The sequence below is a fragment of the Saccoglossus kowalevskii genome, chromosome 21, assembly GCF_978046115.1.
Source record: "Saccoglossus kowalevskii chromosome 21, keSacKowa6.1, whole genome shotgun sequence".
Taxonomy (NCBI): Eukaryota; Metazoa; Hemichordata; class Enteropneusta; family Harrimaniidae; genus Saccoglossus; species Saccoglossus kowalevskii.
In genome coordinates, this window is record NC_140661.1 from 5,503,237 (window position 1) to 5,526,588 (window position 23,352).

General features: G+C 35.0%; 1 protein-coding gene across 1 annotated transcript; it reads right to left on the bottom strand.

The window, feature by feature from the left end:
- Window positions 1-1,348: 1,348 nt before the first annotated feature.
- On the bottom strand, window positions 1,349-21,306 carry LOC100378005 (uncharacterized). Its single transcript, XM_002731693.4, has 8 exons — window positions 21,049-21,306; window positions 19,485-19,631; window positions 13,835-14,018; window positions 12,796-12,952; window positions 11,553-11,769; window positions 10,111-10,270; window positions 9,721-9,827; window positions 1,349-2,246 (listed from the first exon to the last, which is right to left on the bottom strand). The coding sequence occupies exons 1-8, from the start codon at window positions 21,230-21,232 to the stop codon at window positions 1,972-1,974; spliced, it is 1,431 nt and encodes a 476-aa protein (XP_002731739.2). The 5' UTR covers window positions 21,233-21,306; the 3' UTR covers window positions 1,349-1,971.
- Between the last annotated feature and the right edge of the window lie 2,046 nt (window positions 21,307-23,352).

Here is a 23,352-nt window from a genome sequence, read left to right on the forward strand (position 1 = left end):
ATGTTTGTCCATGGTCTACGACCGCTGGTACTAAAACACTATGATTGAGGCATTTCCAGAGGTCAGGGTTCGTCTCATTTTTATTGACACACTCATCTGCAATTGAATTAAACCTGCATCGATTTATACATTAGTTATTCTTCCAATGCGACTTTATTTCTGTCTTTGATACTGTGTGTCACCGGCGATTGAGTAATAGGAAGCGCGAATAGACGTTGTATAGAAAAATATTACTGTAATTCTGTAGCAGACAATGTTTTGACCACCATCGTGACTCCCCTCCCTATTACTGGATTGCTCCGATTTTGATAAAGTCCATCTGGTCCATTAAACGGAGTTCATCTGACTGAAACTGGAATAGTGTTGAACTTCGAACCGTTCGTTTCACTGGGCATTGTGAAAACATCCGATATATTTTTTTCATCGTTCAAGGTTTGAGGAAAGGTAAATTTGAATTCTGCTTTCAAAGCAAACCACACATCGCGATCGCAATGTTTATCTAACTGTATGATTATCTCATTGGCTTTACGTAATCTATTATGCCCCTCCCCTCAGTGGCGTTGACTTGGCAGACGATTTTGTCGTTAGTTTCCCTCAAATTGTAAATATTTTGATTTTATTTATTTACATGACAATTGAGCATCAACAACATCGGAGTGTGATGAATTTTGGCATTTAGTCCTGATGCAATAAACAACTCTCTGGATGATTACCATCACTTTCATAAAATGGTCACTCGTTTTCCAGTTGATCAGAAATTATTTGCAAGTTCTCACTGTTTTGTCAGTTTGAAATTGAAATTTTCACACGACGTCCGACAAACAAAAGGGAGCCCAGGCCTATTTTTAAATCTTTCCTTTCTCCAACAGTGGCACCCGAAGTGTGAAATACTGACCGGGATTGAATATACGGCACACATCTTGCTAGATAACTTTGTAATATATATAGACGCCCATTTGTTAATAAACAACTCAGACATGCATAGTTTCATCGTGACGTGAAATTAACTATTGTGAGAGGTATTTACTAGTAGATTTGAACACTCCCCAACCGAAAAACTTAAGTGAAGATAATGGTAATTTGCATAACCATCCACTAAGAAATAATTTTATGCAATCGAACTTCGTACCGAGATAGCACATGCAGTTTATAACATTCTTTTGTGCGACTTACTACTATTCCAACGTACGTTCGAATTGGGTCGAACGCCTTACAGTACCGTGTCTGATATAACTATTGCATAGGTGTTATTCATGTGCCACTTTACTCGTATGCAATGACCACATATTCCAGACTGGATAGATTCACACTTTTGCAGACAAAATCATATTGTTCCAAATACATGTAGTTTCACATTGTTTCAAATAAATTCGCATTGTGCATTTTTATTCAGATAACATGGTGGTCACAATAACCTGGTACACATTAAATACAATTCTATGAACCGCACACACTAAATTCGCACAATCGAATCAAATAACTTTGCCATAACATTAGACCAGTCATGAAGTAGCAAGCTGGTTAGTTGATTGAGTTTTATATTATCGTAGGATGCTAGCAATTATAGCTATGATTAGGATATCTATGCAATTGTTGTACACCATGCAAATGTGATGGCAAATGTTGCTAAGTCATACGCAGCATAATTACAATCAAATGTCGATGTAAGCATAAAACACGCCCTAACTACAATTGAACTGTAGTAGATTTATTAAAGTATAATGACCACATTGTGTATACTGCTACACCATCCCCCTTTTAAATCACAGAACTCATTATCTTTACCACTAAAATATATCAACTTACTGGGGTATATATAACCAAACAAGTCAATAACATGTTTCTATAATTAATTATCAGAGACATAAATTATAAAGTATTACAACTATTCTTGACAGGCTATGTTAACATTATCTTAATGTTTTGTTTATGATTTAATTTATCCATGATTCGGGGATTATCTTAAATATTTCACAGAAACTCTTGCTGTATTGTAGCAACTGATAATTTAATGGAACTTATAAGCTTGTCAACCGTCTTAATATTGGTATACATATTAAGAACACATGCTCTAATATAGACTTCACCGTTGACAACATTCGCAGAAAGGTTGAAACCATAATCCTGCATAATTATCTTCTGAAGCCTGCGGTTAAACTTGTCATTCTTTGTTTTATCTCCAGTGTCATATTTGAAAAGCACGACGGTCAAGTGCGGATACGGACCAACACAGAATCCTGGGGTTTCTGCAAAGCAATATATTATAGAATAAGATGATGTGGAAGGTTGTGGATAAAACGCCAATCACCCATGGGTGACATGCAGACAATTGCATCTACAAGAATTTCCAGCAAATTAAATTTTAATTAATAAGAGTAATTAAGATCATCAATGGGAGTATAGAGAACATGCCACCAGAAATATTTGGATCCGTGGTACATCGGGGCCATTTCACAATGTAATCTCATCCTTACAATTAATTAAATAAAAATTTAGTATATTAGTCTTATTTTTGACTCACTGTTAACATAACTCTGTACTATGGTATTGGTGATATATGAATTGGGTGCCATAGGATGGTACTTGATGGCCAACCAACCTAATCAAATATGTATTTTGCATTGTACGCATTGTTTGCAAAATAAGTTATTAGGAAATTAGGATATTAGTGCCAGCTGTTTTATACGCATGCGCATTGGCCGATCCTGTCAAATCTCGTCATCTGTTTTGGGGCGTGTCTGGTCGATGTGAAATTGCTTCAGTCATTGGGTAACGGAATTAACTGGTGTCTGTGTGAAAACCGTTGTAAAGTGGCGGTAAAATGAATTTGCGCGGTTTTTGCGCTGCCATTTTCTGAATGATTTGGAGCAGCAATTGATAAAACAATCTTGTCCAAAATATGATTTTAAATGGCCGAACTTAGAGAAATCAGTCTCGTATTGGAAAGCATGTTTCCGGGAAAGAGAGGTATCGAGGTGGCGTGGCGGGGTGAGTAGATTTCCTCCCCAGGACGCCGAGTTGGGCGTACGTTAAACTTAGAACTCGTGATACTGATGTAGACGACTATGGTCGAACAACCATGAAAAATAAACGGCGGGACTTTGGTGTTGCACATTTGGCACAGAAATAAAAGACACGCCCACAGTTGGAAAACCAATAATTTTATTATTGGTCACGATGTAGCACGGATCATCTCCACGTTCTTTGCTATCCAGTGGCGGGATGAGCGGCTTCTATTGTGTACATTCAGCGTCAACTTCATGAGAGAAACGACGCACTTGCTAAGCCTGACCGCCTGGTGGCGTCCTACTATTTTATCAATAACCAAATACTAGTATACTACAAGTAACCTGTAGAATGCTGTGTGGGTAATATTTTTATATTGATTTTTGTTGCATTTGCAGCAAATAGTTACCAAACAATGAGAAATCTATAGGATTGGATATACCTCTCAGCTGGCTTCACATGCATAGTTCAAGACTGCCTAACCGGTGCTTATACCAGGATTTAGTTGCAGCACTGTGGTCTGTGGTTACAGCTTCATTTTCTGAGTAATCACAAGAAATTGACATTACAATAGAAAATAAAAGACTGGCACTCCCATACAATTAATAGCAAGTGAAATTCCTGGAATTGAAACATAGATTTTGAAGTCACTGGTGTAGGCATTGAATAACTTCAAGTTGGCATAAAGACGAGGTAGTTTATTTAATCAGTGCTGAACTAGAGGTTGAAATTGTTGTCATATAATTTGTTTATTTAAATTTCTCATGAATTCAAATAGAATACACTGGTGAAAGGATGTTTTTGAGGTGTGGTTATATTGTGTATGGAGTGGTAGGGTTGGGTGTCATATAATTTTTTCATTTTCAACTCTCATGAAATCACACAGAATTTCACTTAATTTATTTTCGATGAAAAGTTTTCAAGCATACGGTGTGAATCAAATTTTCACTGTGCTGTGTCAAGTCTCAATAGAGTATGAGGGAAATGGCATTTTCACTGGAATTTATTTTAGCGGGAAAATGTTCACAGTGAAAGGAAGTATTCCACATTATTACATATATACTGCAGTTTATTTTGATTCGTCCCTGAAATCAAAATCGGTACTTCCACACCCCATATGCAAATGAGGTCTGAGAGCGAATAAAGTAGTCCGTTCAAGAGTAGCGTTTTTCGAAACATAGCAGAAATAAACAATATTTAGAAGTACGATACTTTACGTTTGGGTACATGAATATATTTGCCGAGTGAAATGAAATTTGAACAACAGTAATGGTACTTCTAAGCAGTAACTTATTTTGACTAAAACTAATATGCAATGATGTTTTTGGTATTTTCACGGTCAATATGCAAATGAACATGGTATTCGCGATTCGCTCCACTTGGATTGCCCTTAAAATCACTTTAATTTTGTGTATCTGTGTGTGTGTGTGATTTCTAGTGTTTTCACGTATTAATTCTTCTGTGATTTGTTTGGCTTGGCCGATTTCGCTCAAACTTAGCAGGTAGGTCACACCTTCACCCTAGTTATCAGGAAATGTATCTCCTACACATTTTGGATACAACACCTCAGACATAGCTCATTTTGCTCAGCTTGAGTGTGGGCACAAAGTTACTATTGGTAAAATCTGAAAACAAATTCTGACCACCGTTTCCATGGAAACAGCCAACAACTGAATTTTTTAATACCTTCACGCCAAATGTATCACACCCTACATTTCTATGATTAAAAAGCATGGACGTAGCTCATTCTAATCCGCTTGAGTGTGGGCAACAATTTACTGAGATTTTTTTTGGCTTGGCTAATTTTGTTTATAATTGACAGGCAGGTCGTACCGTCACTAATTGGCAAAACAATCCTGGTCCACAGCTACCATGGCAACAGCCAAAAACTGTTTTTTGAATACTTTCGACCCCAAATTTATTACCTCCCACTAGTCTTGTATTCATGCCTTTTATTTTGGCTACATTGCACACCGGTAAGAGATCACCGACGCCGACATTGTTACACTGTATCAACGTAATCCCGACGCAACTTTGAACTTTGAATGAACTGTAAATGCTGCCTGCAATCTAGAAAATACTATCGGTTGGAAATAATAAATTTAAGGGATTGTTCAGTTACTCTGGCCTGGGGGGTCGGCAGATTCCATTTTGTCAGCTGTAAATCTCAGTTGACCCACCCCTATCAACAACAAAAAGTGGGCGACCCCCTAACATTATATTTTAAAACATGCTGACCCCCCCCCCCGAAAAACAAAGAAACATTAACAGTTTTGGCTCTGACATGATTACAAAATGTATGATGTACATTGAAAATATCGTGGTTTGCCGTAATTTTTAGTGTTTGCATTTAATAGACCAGTCACCTTAGGAGGGGGGGGGGAAGCATAAAGCCAAAAAACGACTACAGAAAAGGCTGCAGGAAGTAGGGAAATCTATGCTGCTAAAGATAGTAAATAAAAACAAAGCTGTGGAGTACTCACTTGATAAACGCCCTTATAAGATAGGAAAAGAGGATTTGAATCTAGGCGGTTTGAAAACTAATTTGGATTTAATATATCTTTCATATCTTATAGACCAGGAAAGCTTTACACCTGAAGCACAGTCTGTGCTTATGAAAACAAAGGACACTTTGATTTTTGTATAAATTTGTGTTGGATTTTGGTATTTTACAGAGCAAAATATGCATATTTAAAAGTTAAAAAAAACAAAAAAACTATTTATTTATATACATGAATCCATTTAACTTTTTTGATTTGCTGAACAAAAACTGTCACTGCTCTTTGTACTAATTGCTGTGTTTTTCCCGTCTCCAGCTACAATTGGATAAATCCAGTAAATATCTTATACAATGGTGACTTCAGACTTTAAATAAAATAATCTGATATCACATTGACTTGGGATGTGTTCAAAACTTAACTGTATAATTGCATGGGGCTCTGCCGCATTGCATAATCTGTTAGTTATTTGTCAACTTCAACCCCGAAATATTTAGCCTATAACATTTTTTGCATCAACAAATTTATAGGCAATATGGGTAATAGTTATTATTAAGAACACTTTTGTACGATTAACTTTTTAATCTATTGTTCTGAAATAAAATTAAAAAAAAATATATGCATAAGCGCGTGTGTGAATTGTGGAAAACAGGGTGACCCCCCCTCATTCGCAAAATCAAAAACAGGGTAACCCCCTTACTGATCCACCCAGGCCGAAGTAACTGACCAATCCCTAACAACAGCATACGTCCTAGCAATAAAATAATATAATTCCCTTTAACATAGTTTGTTTCAATATAAATATACATTGTCATAATTAATTTTGAATACAAAAAAGTTTTGGGGTTGAACTAACAGTGGGGTACCCCAGACCATTCGTCCCGGTGTTATCGCTATCGTGTGGCGATAGCGATAACACCGGGACGAATGGTCTGGGGTAACAGTGGGGAATCAGTCTACCGAATGTCCTTTAAAGATGTAAATATCTTACAAAAACATTTGTGCCTTATTTGTTTAATTATTTTAAGGGACATAATTTCCAGCTTTATTCAAAGTAATTCAGATATTTTAGTATAAAAACAAATGCCTCATTGCAAAAAAAAGTGCTGCATTTAGACGTGAATAGATTCATAAAACATGCAAGATAACAGAAAATCTTAGCTGGCTTTTGTCCAAGTATTTTGTACAGGTGTCTGTCAAAAATTAATGATTCACTGAGACAAATATGAACTGCCTCATTGTGTGACTACTGTATTATATGAAAAGTAAAAAAAAAAAAAAAACACCCTTTATGAATAGCTATCATGTTGCAAGCTCTGCTTTGTATGCAAATCAACTTAAATAGTTAGTTGGTGTCCAGTGGAGGGAGAAGTCAACAGTACTGTTGCCTCTTGAGAACCTACATCTTCAAACACTGCAATCTTTGTTTGAAGTGAGTTTTTAAACTAGTATTATAAAAACTCTATCATTCTGTTCTAATAGCTGAAACATATTCCTGTGAGTTTTCATTTGTCGAATGAACTGTTTGTCAAATACAGAATACATATATTTTAGAACAATTTTCTTTTTAAAATGTGGATGAAATGTTTTGCTTTTTATGTATTTTTTATGTATTGTTTTTGATTTGATAACTTTGAACTAAACAGATTTTCTATTAGCTTCAGATCTTGATCAAAGTTTGGCACCAAGTTCATAGGAGTGCTTATATTGATTTTCTGACATCTTGTTTTCTGTAAAGATTTATTGGTAGGTTTGCAAATGTGTATCAGACTGTGCAATCTCTCCATGAGTTGGTTTTGAAACCCAGTAAGGGATTCTGAGATACATTACCAAGGATATTATTACAAGATAAATCATTTGCTTCATTGAACACATACAACAATGCATATTTCCACTGAGATCAGTGACCTTTGATGTGTATCACCAGTGATCAGTCAAGTAGAAACAGTCAAAATATTTTATCAGTTTTTCTCAATTTTTGCATGATATTTTCATACAGGACATCTGTTGTTCAAACTCAGGGAAGACTTTATACTGATGAACAAGGTGACCAAGTTTGATGAAGTTTGGAATAGAATTAGTAAAGTTATCATGCACACAATAACAATTATTAACAACGACGACAACGACGACGACGACGACGACGACAACAACGCCGGACAAAAATTTTCCCTTAATATACCTTTCCCTTCCATCTTTGATGGTACGGGCAAGGTAAAAATGACTTCTAAGGACTGAATGTTTTTTTGCGAACTTTGTATACGGTGCCCGGTTTTAGTTATAAACCGACGTTAGCTTCACGTTCATGTCCTACCATGGCAACAGCCGAAAACATATTGCTAGTTTTTTTTTAGTGGAGTGGATCGCCAACTGGCTTGTTTTCATTGGCAAAATCGTTCAGCAACATGTTTGGCATATTAGGTGTACATCACATGGACTACTACGATTGAGAGAACTTTATGTATGTTGAATGAGTTTTATAAACTCCGAAGGGCTCTTGGAAGATCCACCCGCAGTAAAATTAGCGATTGCCATGGAGGCGCAACCATCAACATCAAAATCCCAGGAGGTTTCTGCTGGCGACGTTACCCAGTTCCAAATAAAGATCACCAACGCCAAATAAGCAACATTTTAACCGGTAATCAAGATTAATTCAATCCACGGCTAACAAGCAACATCACAAGTGAAGTTGTAGCGTGAAGCTCGGCGACTACTGCTGACAACGTAAGTCATGTTTGCGTGCCTTCACCATTGTATTCAAACGAATCACGTGGTGTGCCGTTCTCTTTCAAACCCGGGATTCGATCAATAGGGGAGTTTCAGTAAAAAAACACATTGCAAATCATGCAAATTCAACATTTTCAAACCAGTATACTAAAACAGAAATGCTCAGCGATGCAAAAGAAGGATAGATGTTACTTTTCATTATACACATCTCTGTTGATACAATCCCTCACATATTCTATTCCCAGTTATACCTGCGTAAATGGATTAGCCTCTTTTGATGTTGACATTCAGACTAAAATCACGTGACAGGCTGTTAAAATTGGCTGTTGCATACACTTTCGCTGGTCTGGAAAATGTGTTTAGTTAGCTCTCATTCAAGTAACAATGCAGATTTCCCAGTGGGAGTGAAACTATTCGACTCTGCCATTAAAAAATAGGGGTGTTTTGAGCAAAAAAACAACACACTGAATTTCGGAACAAATCTTGCATTATTTACAGCAGCAGAATACCACAGAAATATCAGACGAAACATGGAAACACTATATATATGTATTTCGGCCTGAACCCTCTTTATTGCAATTCCAGGAATTACCCCCCATATGTGCAACTATTTTCCACCTTGGTACCACCCAAGCCTGAAAACAAAATCTTAATACCACGCTGAAGCGTTTGGTAATTATCCTGTTCCCGAATTGGACATGTGTTTATTTGGAGTAATTTCAAATTCTATGCCAGGTCCTTAGTAATTAATGATTCCACGTATTTATTTGGCCGTTATTTGACAGACGTAAAATGCCATAATGTTAATTCGCAGAAATTTAAACACACTGATACTGATAATGAATTAAAAATTTGCCAAAAAATACTAAATTTGCTATCCCATGGAAATAATTGAAATCAAAATATTTGGCAATATATTAAGTTTTCCGTCGCATGCACACGATTGAAATATCATATAAAATGAGCCTAATATACTAATGTTGTATTTATTTAATTGTAAGAACGAGTTTATATCCTGGAATGGCCACGATGTACCACGGATCTATTTGCAATGTTTAATGTTAATGATGAATCAACTAATACTAGCTATGGTGTCTCTATTTATTCATTATATATTATTGTCATGATAATGTAAGATACTGTACCAGACACTGTATCTGTAACCCTTTTTCATTGTTTATAGCAATGGCATTCATACTTTATCGGATACATACTATATTTACAAATAACCTTTCCTTAGGCATACACATTTAATATCGTTTAAATAAATCATTATTGATATACAAATGTATCTATGAATTCTGCTACAAGAAACACAATTTAATAATAGCAAAATATTCAGCCTAGTACTATATCTTAAGTATTAAACAAAACAAAAAATATTATATGGACACATTAGCAACCACAATTGTCACAGCTTTTCATATTTTCCAACGCAGTCCACAGATAAAATATTAAATACATAATGTAAGGCAAATCATATACAAACCTTTCATATTCTTAAACAGGTAACGTGCAAGCAAGACCTTTTCTTGCAAATAACTTCTGAATGCTCCAACACCATGTAGTTTTAACGGTAGCCATATAGTCAGTGCCCTGTAAAAGATACTCGGTTAGCTGATTTGTTGATTCAAGTTGTCATGGGAATATAATGTATGAACTGGACTAATCCTGCGGGCAATATTCATATATTCTCATATTTAGGCAGTTCAAGATTAAGAATTTAAGACCATAGTGTACACCATAGGTTTACCATACCATGCAATGTCACAATGCAAATGTCACAAATGAAGTCATTGTAAAGGTGCGGGGCGCTGAAAATCCCACAACCTGAAATTGAAAGATCAGGTAAACATTTGTCATATACTTATTTACCGACCTGAATGGTTTGCTCGTTTCAATTGATAGATCAAGAGGAGAGTCTTCTTCTTCCGGTGGGTATGCAGAATCGAAGTACCATTTGTGGCTGCCATAGCATGCTTTCAGTAACCCACCGTTCTTCAAGATAACTATACCATGACCAAATGGCACGAATAATGCTTCGAATAAAAAAATAATATTAGAAACGGTTTTCTGTTTGTACAACGCATACAATGGAAGCTAGTGTCATGAATTTGTTTTCGCGTATCTGTTAACCGACTTAATTAGTTGATTATTAGCTGAATTGCTGTGTTATGTCTGTCATCGTTTAGGCCTATTTGAAGTTTTGGACGGAACTTGGCTCAGTGATTTGGAACTAATTACGAGATATCCGTCGCTATTCTATTGATTCTGACAGTTTACATTCATAGTTATTAATGTAGTGAACGATTAATCAAAAGATATGACGTATTCAGTACTTAGTGTGATTGGCTTTATGATTGAAGGTTACGCCCTAGAGTCTTTTTACTGCTTTGTAATTGGTTAGAGTTTTGAAAATGAATAAAGAGAGTTTGAGTTGGTCTTGGGGAGCACAGCACGATAGACACAACCGAGAGAGTGCAGTCGAGAGTCCAGTCCAGGGGCGAGCCTTGAGGCAGTCCAGTCTTGGGCGAGTCTTGGTTCAGCCTTGTGAGAGTCTTGGGGGGTTTTCCCCAGGGCGCTGTGTCTTATACAGTGCTCGATTGACCGACTAAGACGAGAGCTGAAACGTATTTCGTTGTGTGTGTCTTATTTGACTGTAAAGTATAAGTAACTTTCCCGATCCCGTACCTCAAGGGGACGAGATAGAGAGACGAGACGAGTTTCCCCCCTGAAACGTGTGGAGAACCCAGAGAGAGAAGAATTTTTCCCCGTGATACTAGACTGGCGCAGTCGGGGCGATCAATTTGTTTTTGTAGTTTAAATAAAATAAAAAAAATCGCGAAATGGAGGTGTTAGCGCGAAATCCCCTGTAACTGCGAAATCACCCCCAGTCGGGGTGATTTCGCGCTAACACCTCCATTTGGCGATTTTTTTTATTTTATTTAAACTACAAAAACAAATTAATCGCCCCGACTGCGCCAGTCTAAATGGACGCCTTTGGCGATGAACATCGATAAACTATTACACGAGTTTAGTAAATACGTTCACAAGATCACAAAATTTGATATCCTATTTAGTAAAATATAGGCCGGTGATCAATATTTTGAACTCAAAACTTGAGGGAAAGGGGAGAAAAAATAAGTTTAAGAATTCAAAATGGCGACACCCTAAATGCGATTAAAATGAAAATACATATTCAGGTCAATATTTGTTTAAATATTTACAAAAATAATTTGTCTAATAATTAAGTTGGTCACGCAAATTTCAAATTGCTTGCAAGAACTTGCAAGAAAAACAAATATATCTAGTGTTACAAACCTTTATGAGGATCCATAATTATGGAATCAACTCTGTAAACATCTTTAAAACAGGACTTGAGTTCTTCTGCCAACACTAAAAATCCACCATATGCTGCATCGACATGTAACCATACATTGTATTCATGCGCTATGTCAGCTAGTTCACCAATTGGGTCAACGGAACCAGTGACGGTTCTACCAATACTTGCTCCAATTAAAAAAGGAATTAAGCCTGCCTGGTTATAAAATAATATGGATTAAAGTTCAATTCACCATTTAGGGAGTTCTGGTGTACGCGTTAATAATTTGTATTCGACATTTGTATAAAACCACGATTTGCGATTTTAGAGTGTGACATAGTCTCATGACGTCGACAGAGTCTCATGACGTCGACAGAGAGTCTCATGACGTCGACAGAGTCTCATGGCGTCGACAGAGAGTCTCATGACGTCGACAGAGTCTCATGGCGTCGACAGAGAGTCTCATGACGTCCACAGTGTGTTGACTACAAAATGGCGTGTGTATAATCTATCAAACAGCAAATACTCCGTGAAATTTTATGCTAAAGTCCAGTATTAAAATTTACGATTAATATCATATATACTGTGAAATGACTAATATTCACTGGGTTTAAATTTCACTTATTTAGCATTTCGGGCATATTCAGTGTGTTTTTAAATTCACGGTTTTATTATTTAGATCTTGTGTTCTATTGCTAATTTTTTACATATTCACTGAGTTTTAATAAGCGCATTTTCCAGTCATTTAAATAAGCAAAATTAAAGCCCAGTGAATAATTAACTATATATATATGCATCGCAATATACGGGTGCTCGTATTTCAGAGACAAATATAGTAATAATTATTCTGTGAATTTGTCATAGTTGTACGTGTTCGCATGGATCGACTTATTTGTTAGTACCTGGCCCCAAAACATTATTATTACTTTTTCTCCATTTTGTTACTGAATTCGACAGAAAGTGTCGGAATACTTGTTTTTGAAAAAAATAAACTTGCGATTACAAAGAATGGTAATTAATGTATTCCAAGACGCCATATGAATTTATTTTTACTATTTAAATTATGAAATGGATCGTTGAAATGAACGATACATCTATTCACGGCGATCGTGTTTTATAAAATTGGTCACGGTATTATTATAGTTATAGCTATGACAATTCAGGAGACAAAAAAATACGTAAACGTAGAACGAGCCCACAGCGATGATGACGTATTAGAAAAAACATATTACATGCACTTACCTCTGTATCCCTTTCAATAGTTTTTCTCAAGTTTTCCGTATCTATTTGATAGTCACTATCAATCGGTATATTGCGAATAACAGCTTCTTTCAAGCCAATAGTCAAAAGTGCTTTATTGAGACATGAATTTGTGCACCGAGTGGCGTATATTACCAACCTACAACACAAACAGTAAAGCAAGCATGTTATCTATGAAATGGAAACTGTAAACCACATTCCACGTTCCGCGTTTGGAGTTGTAGGTAAAATAAGAACCCTAGCTAAATTACTTATTTTTATTAAGAGCCTAATAATTTTTCTCGAAGCATCTCATTATGGTTTGTTATGGTGGTGGGTCCTACCGATTCAGCCCATGAATACTTCAACATGAGTACGTGATCGCATGCGAGTACCATCACGGGACTGCCTTACCTTTTTTGCGGTATTCGCGTGACAACCTCGTAATATGCGAGACTATGACTCAGGCTGAATTTGCAGTGCACGCACTTGCTCTTTCAAGAGGCTGTGATGTTTTTAAGTTGCTTGTAGCAAACAAGACACAAGCCAAATCTACACTCCGTATACTTGTATTTTCTGTAAGCTGTTTGTTAAACAATTGCTGATTGGCCAATTCAAATTAAGTCACTGTTTAATACACCATAACCTTTTTATAAATCCAAAATCGACCTGCAGATTCTATCCGAATTTTTATTTTTGTATATATCATATACACTCCGGTGATCTTTACGGAAATACGGATTCTAGTTAGATATTCAGTGGCGGATTTAGAAGAACGCAAGACCCAATAATTCCACTAATCAACAAATTTGAAATTTACTATATACAGAGTTTGAGGGGCGTGTTCTCATTCAAAGCTACCTGGCTGAACTTACTATCATGCAAAATCGTAATCTGAACAGAAAATACTATGAAAAGCATTGTAGCATTTGATGGCCTATGGTTTTTTGTACAGTACATGATAGCGGACACATAGTAGAGAAAACGGCTTAGATTAATTTCCCGGTATACGGTTGTTGAATGAATGGTATCATAGTGTTACCTGTGGAAATCTTTAGCCAATACATTGGCATTTTCTCTTGCAGCAGTGATAGCAAGAAGTGTCGCCATTGATCCCCCAGACGTGATATTACCCCCGAACCCTTTCGGGAACCCCATCAGTCCTGCTGCCCATTCAATTATCATATTCTCCATACGTACCGCACCAGGACACGATACAAACTGTCCTATAAAATAGATAGACAGTGATTACAAGATGATGTTACTTTTCAATAAAGTATGTTTCAGCGCTATAAACAAACATTTTCACCAGTCTGTATTCTTTCTCATAATTTGCTATACTATTATTGCCACGTGATTGCACTCTCACACTGTTGCCTTATTGATTGTAAGTGTCGCAGGCACTTGGACGCAGTCGGTAACTACAACACACGTACAAATCTGAACAAACCTGTCACTGTGTGACAATAGTTTCAGATTCTGGAATTTTCATCACTCGTATGTCAGTCTAGATTTGTTTGGGATTGTGGACGCCGATGGACACATTGATCAAAAAACACTGATGATATGCGTTCACGATGTGGGTACACGATGAACGATCGTTGTGGAAAGCCGTATCCGTTGATACCCGTAGACGTAGTACCACAGGGAGCCCAGGAACTATGATCAACTGTATGCAGTCTCTAAGAGGCGGGGGGGGGTATCGGCTGGTATCTGAAAGAGCAACATATATTCTTCAACCTGGTATTTGTTACAGATTTTATTTTTCATTCTGTTCGTCTGTTTTCTCCAGTTTAAAAAAACTCGCTGGAGCCTTCATCCCTTGTCTATTTCTTACACAAGAAACCAGCCGATACCCCCCGCCTCATAGAGACTGCATACAGTTGATCATAGTTCCTGGGCTCCCTGTGGTAGTACGTTCGAAGATCGTTTGTTGATGCCACTCTGCGTCATCTAAAATACGTGTTCATTTCCACTCTAGAATACACAGTAGGATACGTCATTTCTACGTCGAAGGTCACGTTATATTATCCACAATTCGTTTACATATGTTATCGTATTGATCCAGTGAATAGCAATGTGAATAATGCAGCATATATGATTCCAATTACTTTTCATTTAAAAATGGCTGTCCAATTAGAACCAATTGGAACTTGCTGTGCTATGTTACATTCAAGTTTATTGAGTGTTGTGAAAGTTGTGGGTAAAAATAAGCTTTATGAAGGTTAAAAGTCCATTAGGTACACATAATTTACAGTCGGGGAATAGCCCTAAATATAACTGTGACGTGTTAGGTATTACTTTATTGCATACGTCAGAATACATACTTTTGTAATGGTAATAATAATAATAATAATAATAATAATAATAATAATAATAATAATAATAATATATGGATCATTACAACAATTAAAACTGCTTCATAATACAATTACACAACTTAGAAAGGTTCAATAATTCAGTAATAAGTTGTTTTGATGAATTGAATAAATGCCCCATTTTTAATATATTTGGTCTAAAAGGATAATACGGTTTTAATAATTGTTTCCTTATTGTATAGAAAGCAACGCACTCAAACAGATAGTGAAATTCATCAATAATATAATTGCCTGGGCATAAGATACATATTCGATCATGAGTAGCAACATTTTAATAGCGATCAGTCATAATAGGTAACCTATGATTACGTCATCTAAATTCACATAAGTGGATACAGTGAGCTGGATCAAGATTTGTCAAGTATGTCCTTGATTTTAGTGATTTGATTTAGTGGTATATGTCACCTGGTCGCTCGAGTGTATTGATATGTAAAAAGTAGTGCCGTTGGTGTGACTGAAAACGGCGGAATAAAAGACAAAACATCACAGTAACACAGTCTGATATACTGAAAATAGTCCAGAGATGAAGGAACGTGCACAGGGAAGGTTCAGATATCACTTGGTGTAAACAAATCAGTAGTGATGCTGCTACAGAGTAAGCACTATTGGTCAATTTCAATGACAAAATAATAAGTGAATACAGAATACATAAGTTGAATAAATACCACATAGAGATGGATTCTCCTGTTAAAGCAGTAGATTTCTAACACATAGTATAATCAGTAAAGTCACACCATCATTGTATTGAATTAGTAGACTTGTAGTAGTACAAGAAGCCGACAAGCTATGGGTGTACATGGGGCTATGAAGATGTGAAGCGAGCAAACTATCAGTTGCCAACAGTAGATGAGTTGGTATCCAAGCAACAAAGTCGTCATAGTATGAGATGATAAGGATGAATTCGCATGTTCGCATGTTTCATTTCATATTCACATTATTTCATCTCATATTCACATTATTTCATTTCATATTCACATTATTACATTTCATATTCACATTATTCCATTTCATATTCACATTATTTCATCTCATATTCACATTATTCCATTTCATATTCACATTATTTCATCTCATATTCACATTATTTCATTTCATATTCACATTATTTCATTTCATATTCACATTATTTCATTTCATATTCACATTATTACATTTCATATTCACATTATTCCATTTCATATTCACATTATTTCATCTCATATTCACATTATTTCATCTTATATTCACATTATTTCATCTCATATTCACATTATATCATCTCATATTCACATTATTTCACCTCATATTCACATTATTTCATTTCATATTCACATCATTTCATTTCATATTCACATTATTTCATCTCATATTCACATTATTTCATTTCATATTCACATTATTCCATCTCATATTCACATTATTTCATCTCATATTCACATTATTTCATCTCATATTCACATCATTTCATCTCATATTCACATTATTTCATCTCATATTCACATCATTTCATCTCATATTCACATTATTTCATCTCATATTCACATTATTTCATCTCATATTCACATTATTTCATCTCATATTCACATTATTTCCTTTCATATTCACATTATTTCATCTCATATTCACATTATTTCATTTCATATTCACATTATTTCATCTCATATTCACATTATTTCATCTCATATTCACATTATTTCATCTTATATTCACATTATTTTATCTCATATTCACATTATTTCATTTCATATTCACATTATTTCATTTCATATTCACATTATTTCAACTCATATTCACATTATTTCATTTCATATTCACATTATTTCATCTCATATTCACATTATTTCATCTCATATTCACATTATTTCATTTCATATTCACATTATTTCATCTCATATTCACATTATTTCAACTCATATTCACATTATTTCATTTCATATTCACATTATTTCATCTCATATTCACATTATTTCATCTCATATTCACATTATTTCATTTCATATTCACATTATTTCATCTCATATTCACATTATTTCATCTCATATTCACATTATTTCATTTCATATTCACATTATTTCATCTCATATTCACATTATTTCATTTCATATTCACATTATTTCAACTCATACTCACATTATTTCATTTCATATTCACATTATTTCATCTCATATTCACATTATTTCATCTCATATTCACATTATTTCATTTCATATTCACATTATTTCATCTCATATTCACATTATTTCATCTCACATTCACATTATTTCATCTCATATTCACATTATTTCATCTCATATTCACATTATTTCATCTCATATTCACATTATTTCATCTCATATTTACATTATTTCACCCCATATTTATGTTATTACAAGTTTTGAATACACAGTTCGAACAATTGGAATGAGAATTGGCATGCAATAACAGTAAAATCAAAAGTTCACATAAACAAATTCAATTTTCTAATTTTTATACAGATGTAAATTTTCTCTACCGCTCGATATAGCACTCGAGTAGGAAGAATAGCTAAATCGCATAATCAGTCACCCTGTGCAAAGATTTCAAATGCTTATAATAAGGTGATTACTGTCGGATACTGTTTTGTAAACTGGTATAATCATAGTAATTTACAGGAATATTACTCCCATCACAAGTAAATTATACATTAATTTGAAATAGTGTGAATCCAAACCAGTCTAAGTCTATATGCCAAGGATGTAAAATAAAACAAACAAGCTAGTTTAATTATTAATATAGAGTCATCATAGGATCTTTTAAGAAATGACATTTCAGAAACATTTCTCAAAATAGACAGTCCTATTGACTGTCAATTCATAAATTATTTAACATCATGTTTATAGATACTTAGTTATATTTTAGTAATCATTACGGTTTAACATAATAGCTGATGAGTAATGTGTTTTTTTTTGTGATTTTAGGTGTCATACATTGAATTTGTGAATATTGGGGCGTTGCTGGTTCGACTTCGTCGCAGATGAGTCATCACGGATAATCGCTCAGTTGCCTTTTAAGTCAAGTCTATTGGACACTTTCGATTTTTGGATGAGTCTTTTTTATTGCACATTTATTTGCACTAGCTTCAATTCACATTGACTTTTAAAATCAATTTTCAAAACATGATTTCATCTTGCAACTTCTCTCCTTACTTTCTAGTGGTAAACGAACAAATGTGATCTTCACAAGAAACCACAAAAGCAGCCAGAGGTGTTATGAATGTACTAATTGAGTTTTCAGCACAATAAATCATTTACCTCAGACATCGATCAATATTCAGTTTTATTGACACACAGAAAATTGAATAATGCCCTTGTACACGTCCAGGTCAGTGATTTTGTCATTTTACTCGTATTATGCTAATTCATATGATTTAGTGTATAGCGTCATATCCATGTGGTCCAGTTCATTTTTTTCATTGTTTATCACATATCACGACATGCTAGAGTCACTCACCACGTCAATGACGTACGTTATCAGATGAATAATAGACAAAAAACCTTTCCATATTCTTTAGTTGATTTGACTATCCAGCATACAATAGTTTTTTTATTATAATTATGCATATGTGACTAGTCACATGATACGTCATGTGATAACCTTTTGTATCAGGTCAAATATCACTTGGTAAATTAACTCTTCATACAGTAGATCACTGGGAATTGAATTTATACAAAATGAATTTGGCCACATTACACGTTGTGTTATTTCTAATATTCCATGTGTGGGGAAAATTCAATTTCTCAAAAACAAAATTCGCGAAACTTGAATAATAAAACGTATGATTTTATTTAAAAATCGTCACTATAATACGTAGATGAAACGATCAGTAAACCATTGTTACCCGGATTATATATATCAGGTACTATGTATGCATCACTGACCGGAGCAGCAAATGAATAACATCAAATACACGGCAGGGTAAATACTATGTCAAATCAAAGTACACGTACTGCGTGCGTGACTCGAACCGGCGCTCGCGTACAGCATTGCAATAACATTGATTTATGTCTACCCCCCAAAAAGGGTGCTTTTATTACAAGCGTGAAACCTGTACACGCCGATCCACAGAAAAGACTGTGCGGATTATGACTGGAATAGACGGATTATCGCTGTGACTATCGAATGTGTCTTGTTAAAATGCTCGTTGAAAGACAAATTGAATTCATAATACTTCATCATAGTTCTTGTGGTTTTGTTTTTGTACCACAGAACAATGTAATGATATATCAACAATAAACTGTCACTGGGTTAATAGTGCTGTGCAGATAGGTATACAATACGGAACAATGATTTGCATATTTACAATAACATGACACATACCTGGAAATGGATTTGTACGTGATGCCAAATAACTGGCCAGAGCAGAACTGAACGTTGATCCACATAACTGGTATACAAAGTTATGTCCATGCTGCATTTGCAATCCTTCTCGTAGTACATGGTCTTTGTATGTCGTCAATATATCATCTGTGATTGGTTTGGGTATATGTAGTGGAAATATGCAATAAATTAGAGACTGCACTCCGCGAAAAGGCATACATGGTGATGGTGATGGTGTTGTAATAACTTCGAAAAAACATGTGTTGTATAACAGACATGTATAACAAACAGATGAATAAAGCTATTGGCGACGTTAAGAAAATACACGCTTCTAATTCTCACATGCCTACGTTGTTTGGAGATCGTTGTTTATCACATTTATTTATTTAATATTGGTGATGCCAGAGCCGAAGGCGAGGGAATCATCATTATTATGGCAATTACCACAAAATGAGTAATGTTTCCCGTTTATAGCTTGACGTGCGTCACCAAATGAGGACATGCTAGGAATTGGTAGTACTAGTATACGTGGGGAGGGAGTCCAGAGAGGGAACAGCCAGCATCCCTTTTACTCGACGGATTTTTTGTCGTTCTTACATGTAATATTAAGGCTTCTGAGTTCAAAAATATGACTAAATCAACCAAAAAGCATGCGTTTAGAGACATACCTATGCAGAAGTTGGTTTGCCAGTACTTAATCCATTTTTAACACCTAGGCTACTCTATTGACATTGGTTGTTTATTTCATGGATTTGGCACTTGAGGTGGCTGATAAGCCGTGTCGAAAACGTGCACAAAATGATCATTCTGTGCATGTTTTAGAAACGGATTAAAAACAGTTGTAAGCAGATTTTTTCGTATGATTTTGTATTGATATTTCTAAAACGTTATGATTGAATATTGAAACATTAATATTTATTTTACTGTTTTCGTTGTCGTTTTGCCGGTAGCCATGTTGTATTCGCACATTCTGCTTGAATAATTCACACAAGCTTAACAGATATTTTTAACAACATCGGTTGACCAACCATATAATTTCTTCTCTAAACGAAATTCCTTCATAGAATACCATCCCTGAGTGAAAACTGTTCTCCAAATGAGAACTCTTTAATGAATACCTTTCCCTGAATTATATTAGACTATATTTTAATAACGGAGTTTATAAAACTGTACTGTACTGTACTCTAAATCAAAATCCTCCATTATGCTACCTCAATCCCAATCCTTGGACAGACTTGGGCAGATGCAGAAGTAGCGGCTCAAGACAGAGAGGAGGAGGAGTGATGCTGGCAATATTCTCCACCAGAAGACAAGGAAATGATGATGATGATGATGATGAAGAATCCTAACTCCTTCATTGAATTCCATATCAATTGTACACAACAAAAATCCGCTCTTAAACCACGATGCCAATACATGTTCAATCATTAAAAATATATTTTTGATAAAATCACCATTATGTGAGGATGGTTCAATTCATCATTGGCATTTGTACATCTATGTGCAAATCTGCTCCATTACAATGACTATCACAACACAATTTAGTTTGATTTAGATACATTACCTAGATCAGCTCCGTGTTCATGTATAGAACTGGCTCGTAGACCAGACCCTTTATTCGTTCCCATGTAGTAAGGTTTCACGTTGTTTTCTTCAACAATTTTAATATATTCTTCCGTAAATTCAATGACTTTAGATAGAAGTCCCTTACGGGTATCGGCGTCAGGTTCAAGATATCTGTTCTCCATTTTTATGACTTGTTTCCTTCCGGATGTCCAGCACACAAATGTACCTTCCCGAATACGAAAAGCGCATACCAGTACTAATTCTGTAATAAATTTGAATACTAAATATAACAGTTCTGCCTCTAATATGGAGGAGTTTAACCCCTATATTTATAAATATAGTTGGAATTATTGGTACCGCATACCAAACCTGACGTCCTGCCATCTAAATATCGTGATATGTATGTTCGTAGAAAAAATGATTTCCTAAACGTGATATATTTATTAATCAATTTTTTTTTCATTCAACGTGTAAGCCTTACATACAGACCGAAACACTCTTTATTTATGCCAAATTACTTGCTTGCTGGAGTATACGTATCAATGCGCAAGGCTAAAACGTTATTTTTGTAAAAAAATATAATGTTATATTAAAGCGGTTTTTAAATATTTACGTTGTATAAATCCTAATATATGTGAAATATGATTTGTGTTAAAAACTAAATTTTTATTCGAATGTTTTTGATTTTTGTACACAATCAGGCAAATCAGTCGTTAATCTTTTTAAAATATTTAAATCATAATACAGATGGGCAAAAGTAGATTGACCCAGCCGTTCCAAAGGTCTATTTCGGGGCGTATTCTTTGCTATTAGTTCTACTTGCGTAAAAACAACTCAGATCAAAAGCTGCCTTTTATTACCATATTTAACACCTTGAAAAACGCGTTGGAAACTACACTGTAAATCCTAATGTTTTAAAATATGACGCATTTTTGTCTGCACGCTAAGTGTTTTATAATTAAACACATTAAGTGTTTTTTCTCAAAATCGCAAATGAGATGTTTGCAACACTACTGTTTTAAAATAAAACAATTTTACTGTTTTGGGTAAAATATTTAAAGTGTTTATAAGCTTGTCCCCCACTTTTTATAATGTGCATAATTTCGAAAAGTGTACATCATGAAAACACTTGCAGTCAGTGTTTTCGTTTAAATCACGCGCAGGAATTCTCAGAAGAATTCACAAAATGCCACAATACACTTAATTCGCCACGTGTCTCGATTTCCAGTTGTACCTTTAAAGGGGAACCGCTCAATCCCATGGATTGCACCAAAGAATCATGGGACACTATTGTTTATGTTGTTTACATCGTTAATCTATCTTTTGTTATCCATTGTTATTTTAATCCAGAAAGTAAATTTGTTGTGAAATTAAGCTTAACTGGAAGGTGCCCCTTTAAGTTGGTAAGACCATATACGCATACAAACAATTAATTCTTTTACAACCTGGTACTTGACATAAAACTATTTTATGCGCTGAATTACGCCACCTTCGGTGATTGTCTAGTTAGCATATATACCATAATGTTTACATACGAATCCCAGACTATTCACTCAATTTTGTTAGTACTGCTTGCATAAAGTTGGGTACATTAGTCCATAAATGTCCTATACATTAATTACACATTGATGTCCTCTTAAAACACTCAGTGTTTTGTGTGTGCGCACAGTGAAGTGTTTTGATAACTCCCAAAAACGCTGTTTTGATAGAAAATATAGGTATTTTATAATATAATGCATATGTTTTTTTAATTTAATGCTTTTAATTAAAATCATGAAAGTGGTATCATGGTTTACAGAATACTGGTATAAACGCGGCAGAACAGTCGTGGTAAATTTGTCACGACTGGACCAGTCTTTTTCAAAAGGTCACACCATATAGAGTTGGGCTGAAGCACGTCTGTAAACACACTATATGGGCACCCTTTTTCTCGGTAAAAATCAACCAGTTGTTTCTTAACAAAATAATCCAGTTGACAATATGAAAAGGACATTTCACGCCAATGTATCATAATTGCTTTGATGACGTAATATGAAGGACAACATGCAAGTTTTATTATTGTTGTTGACACTGTCTATTAATGACATAACACAGCAATTCGCTAATAATCAGTTAATTAAGTCGGTTAACAGATACGCAAAAACAAATTCATGACAGAATCTTCAATGAAGATAATTGACAAGTGAAGCATTCCATTCTGTAAATAGTCACAGAATGCAAATAGCAAGGAAGGACAGATAAGCTTTCAAAGCTAGTGTTGCAGTGTTTTTCAACCATGATTTATAAGATATCTTAATTAGTT

Excerpts from the sequence above, each read along its gene's own strand:
- LOC100378005 (XM_002731693.4), bottom strand. The coding sequence starts at position 21,232 with ATGGAGAACAGATATCTTGAACCTGACGCCGATACCCGTAAGGGACTT. Across the intron at positions 12,953-13,834 it reads TTGGCTAAAGATTTCCACAG|GTTGGTAATATACGCCACTC; the intron begins GTAACACTATGA and ends TTTGTGTTGTAG. Across the intron at positions 2,247-9,720 it reads CCTGTTTAAGAATATGAAAG|AAACCCCAGGATTCTGTGTT; the intron begins GTTTGTATATGA and ends ATTGCTTTGCAG.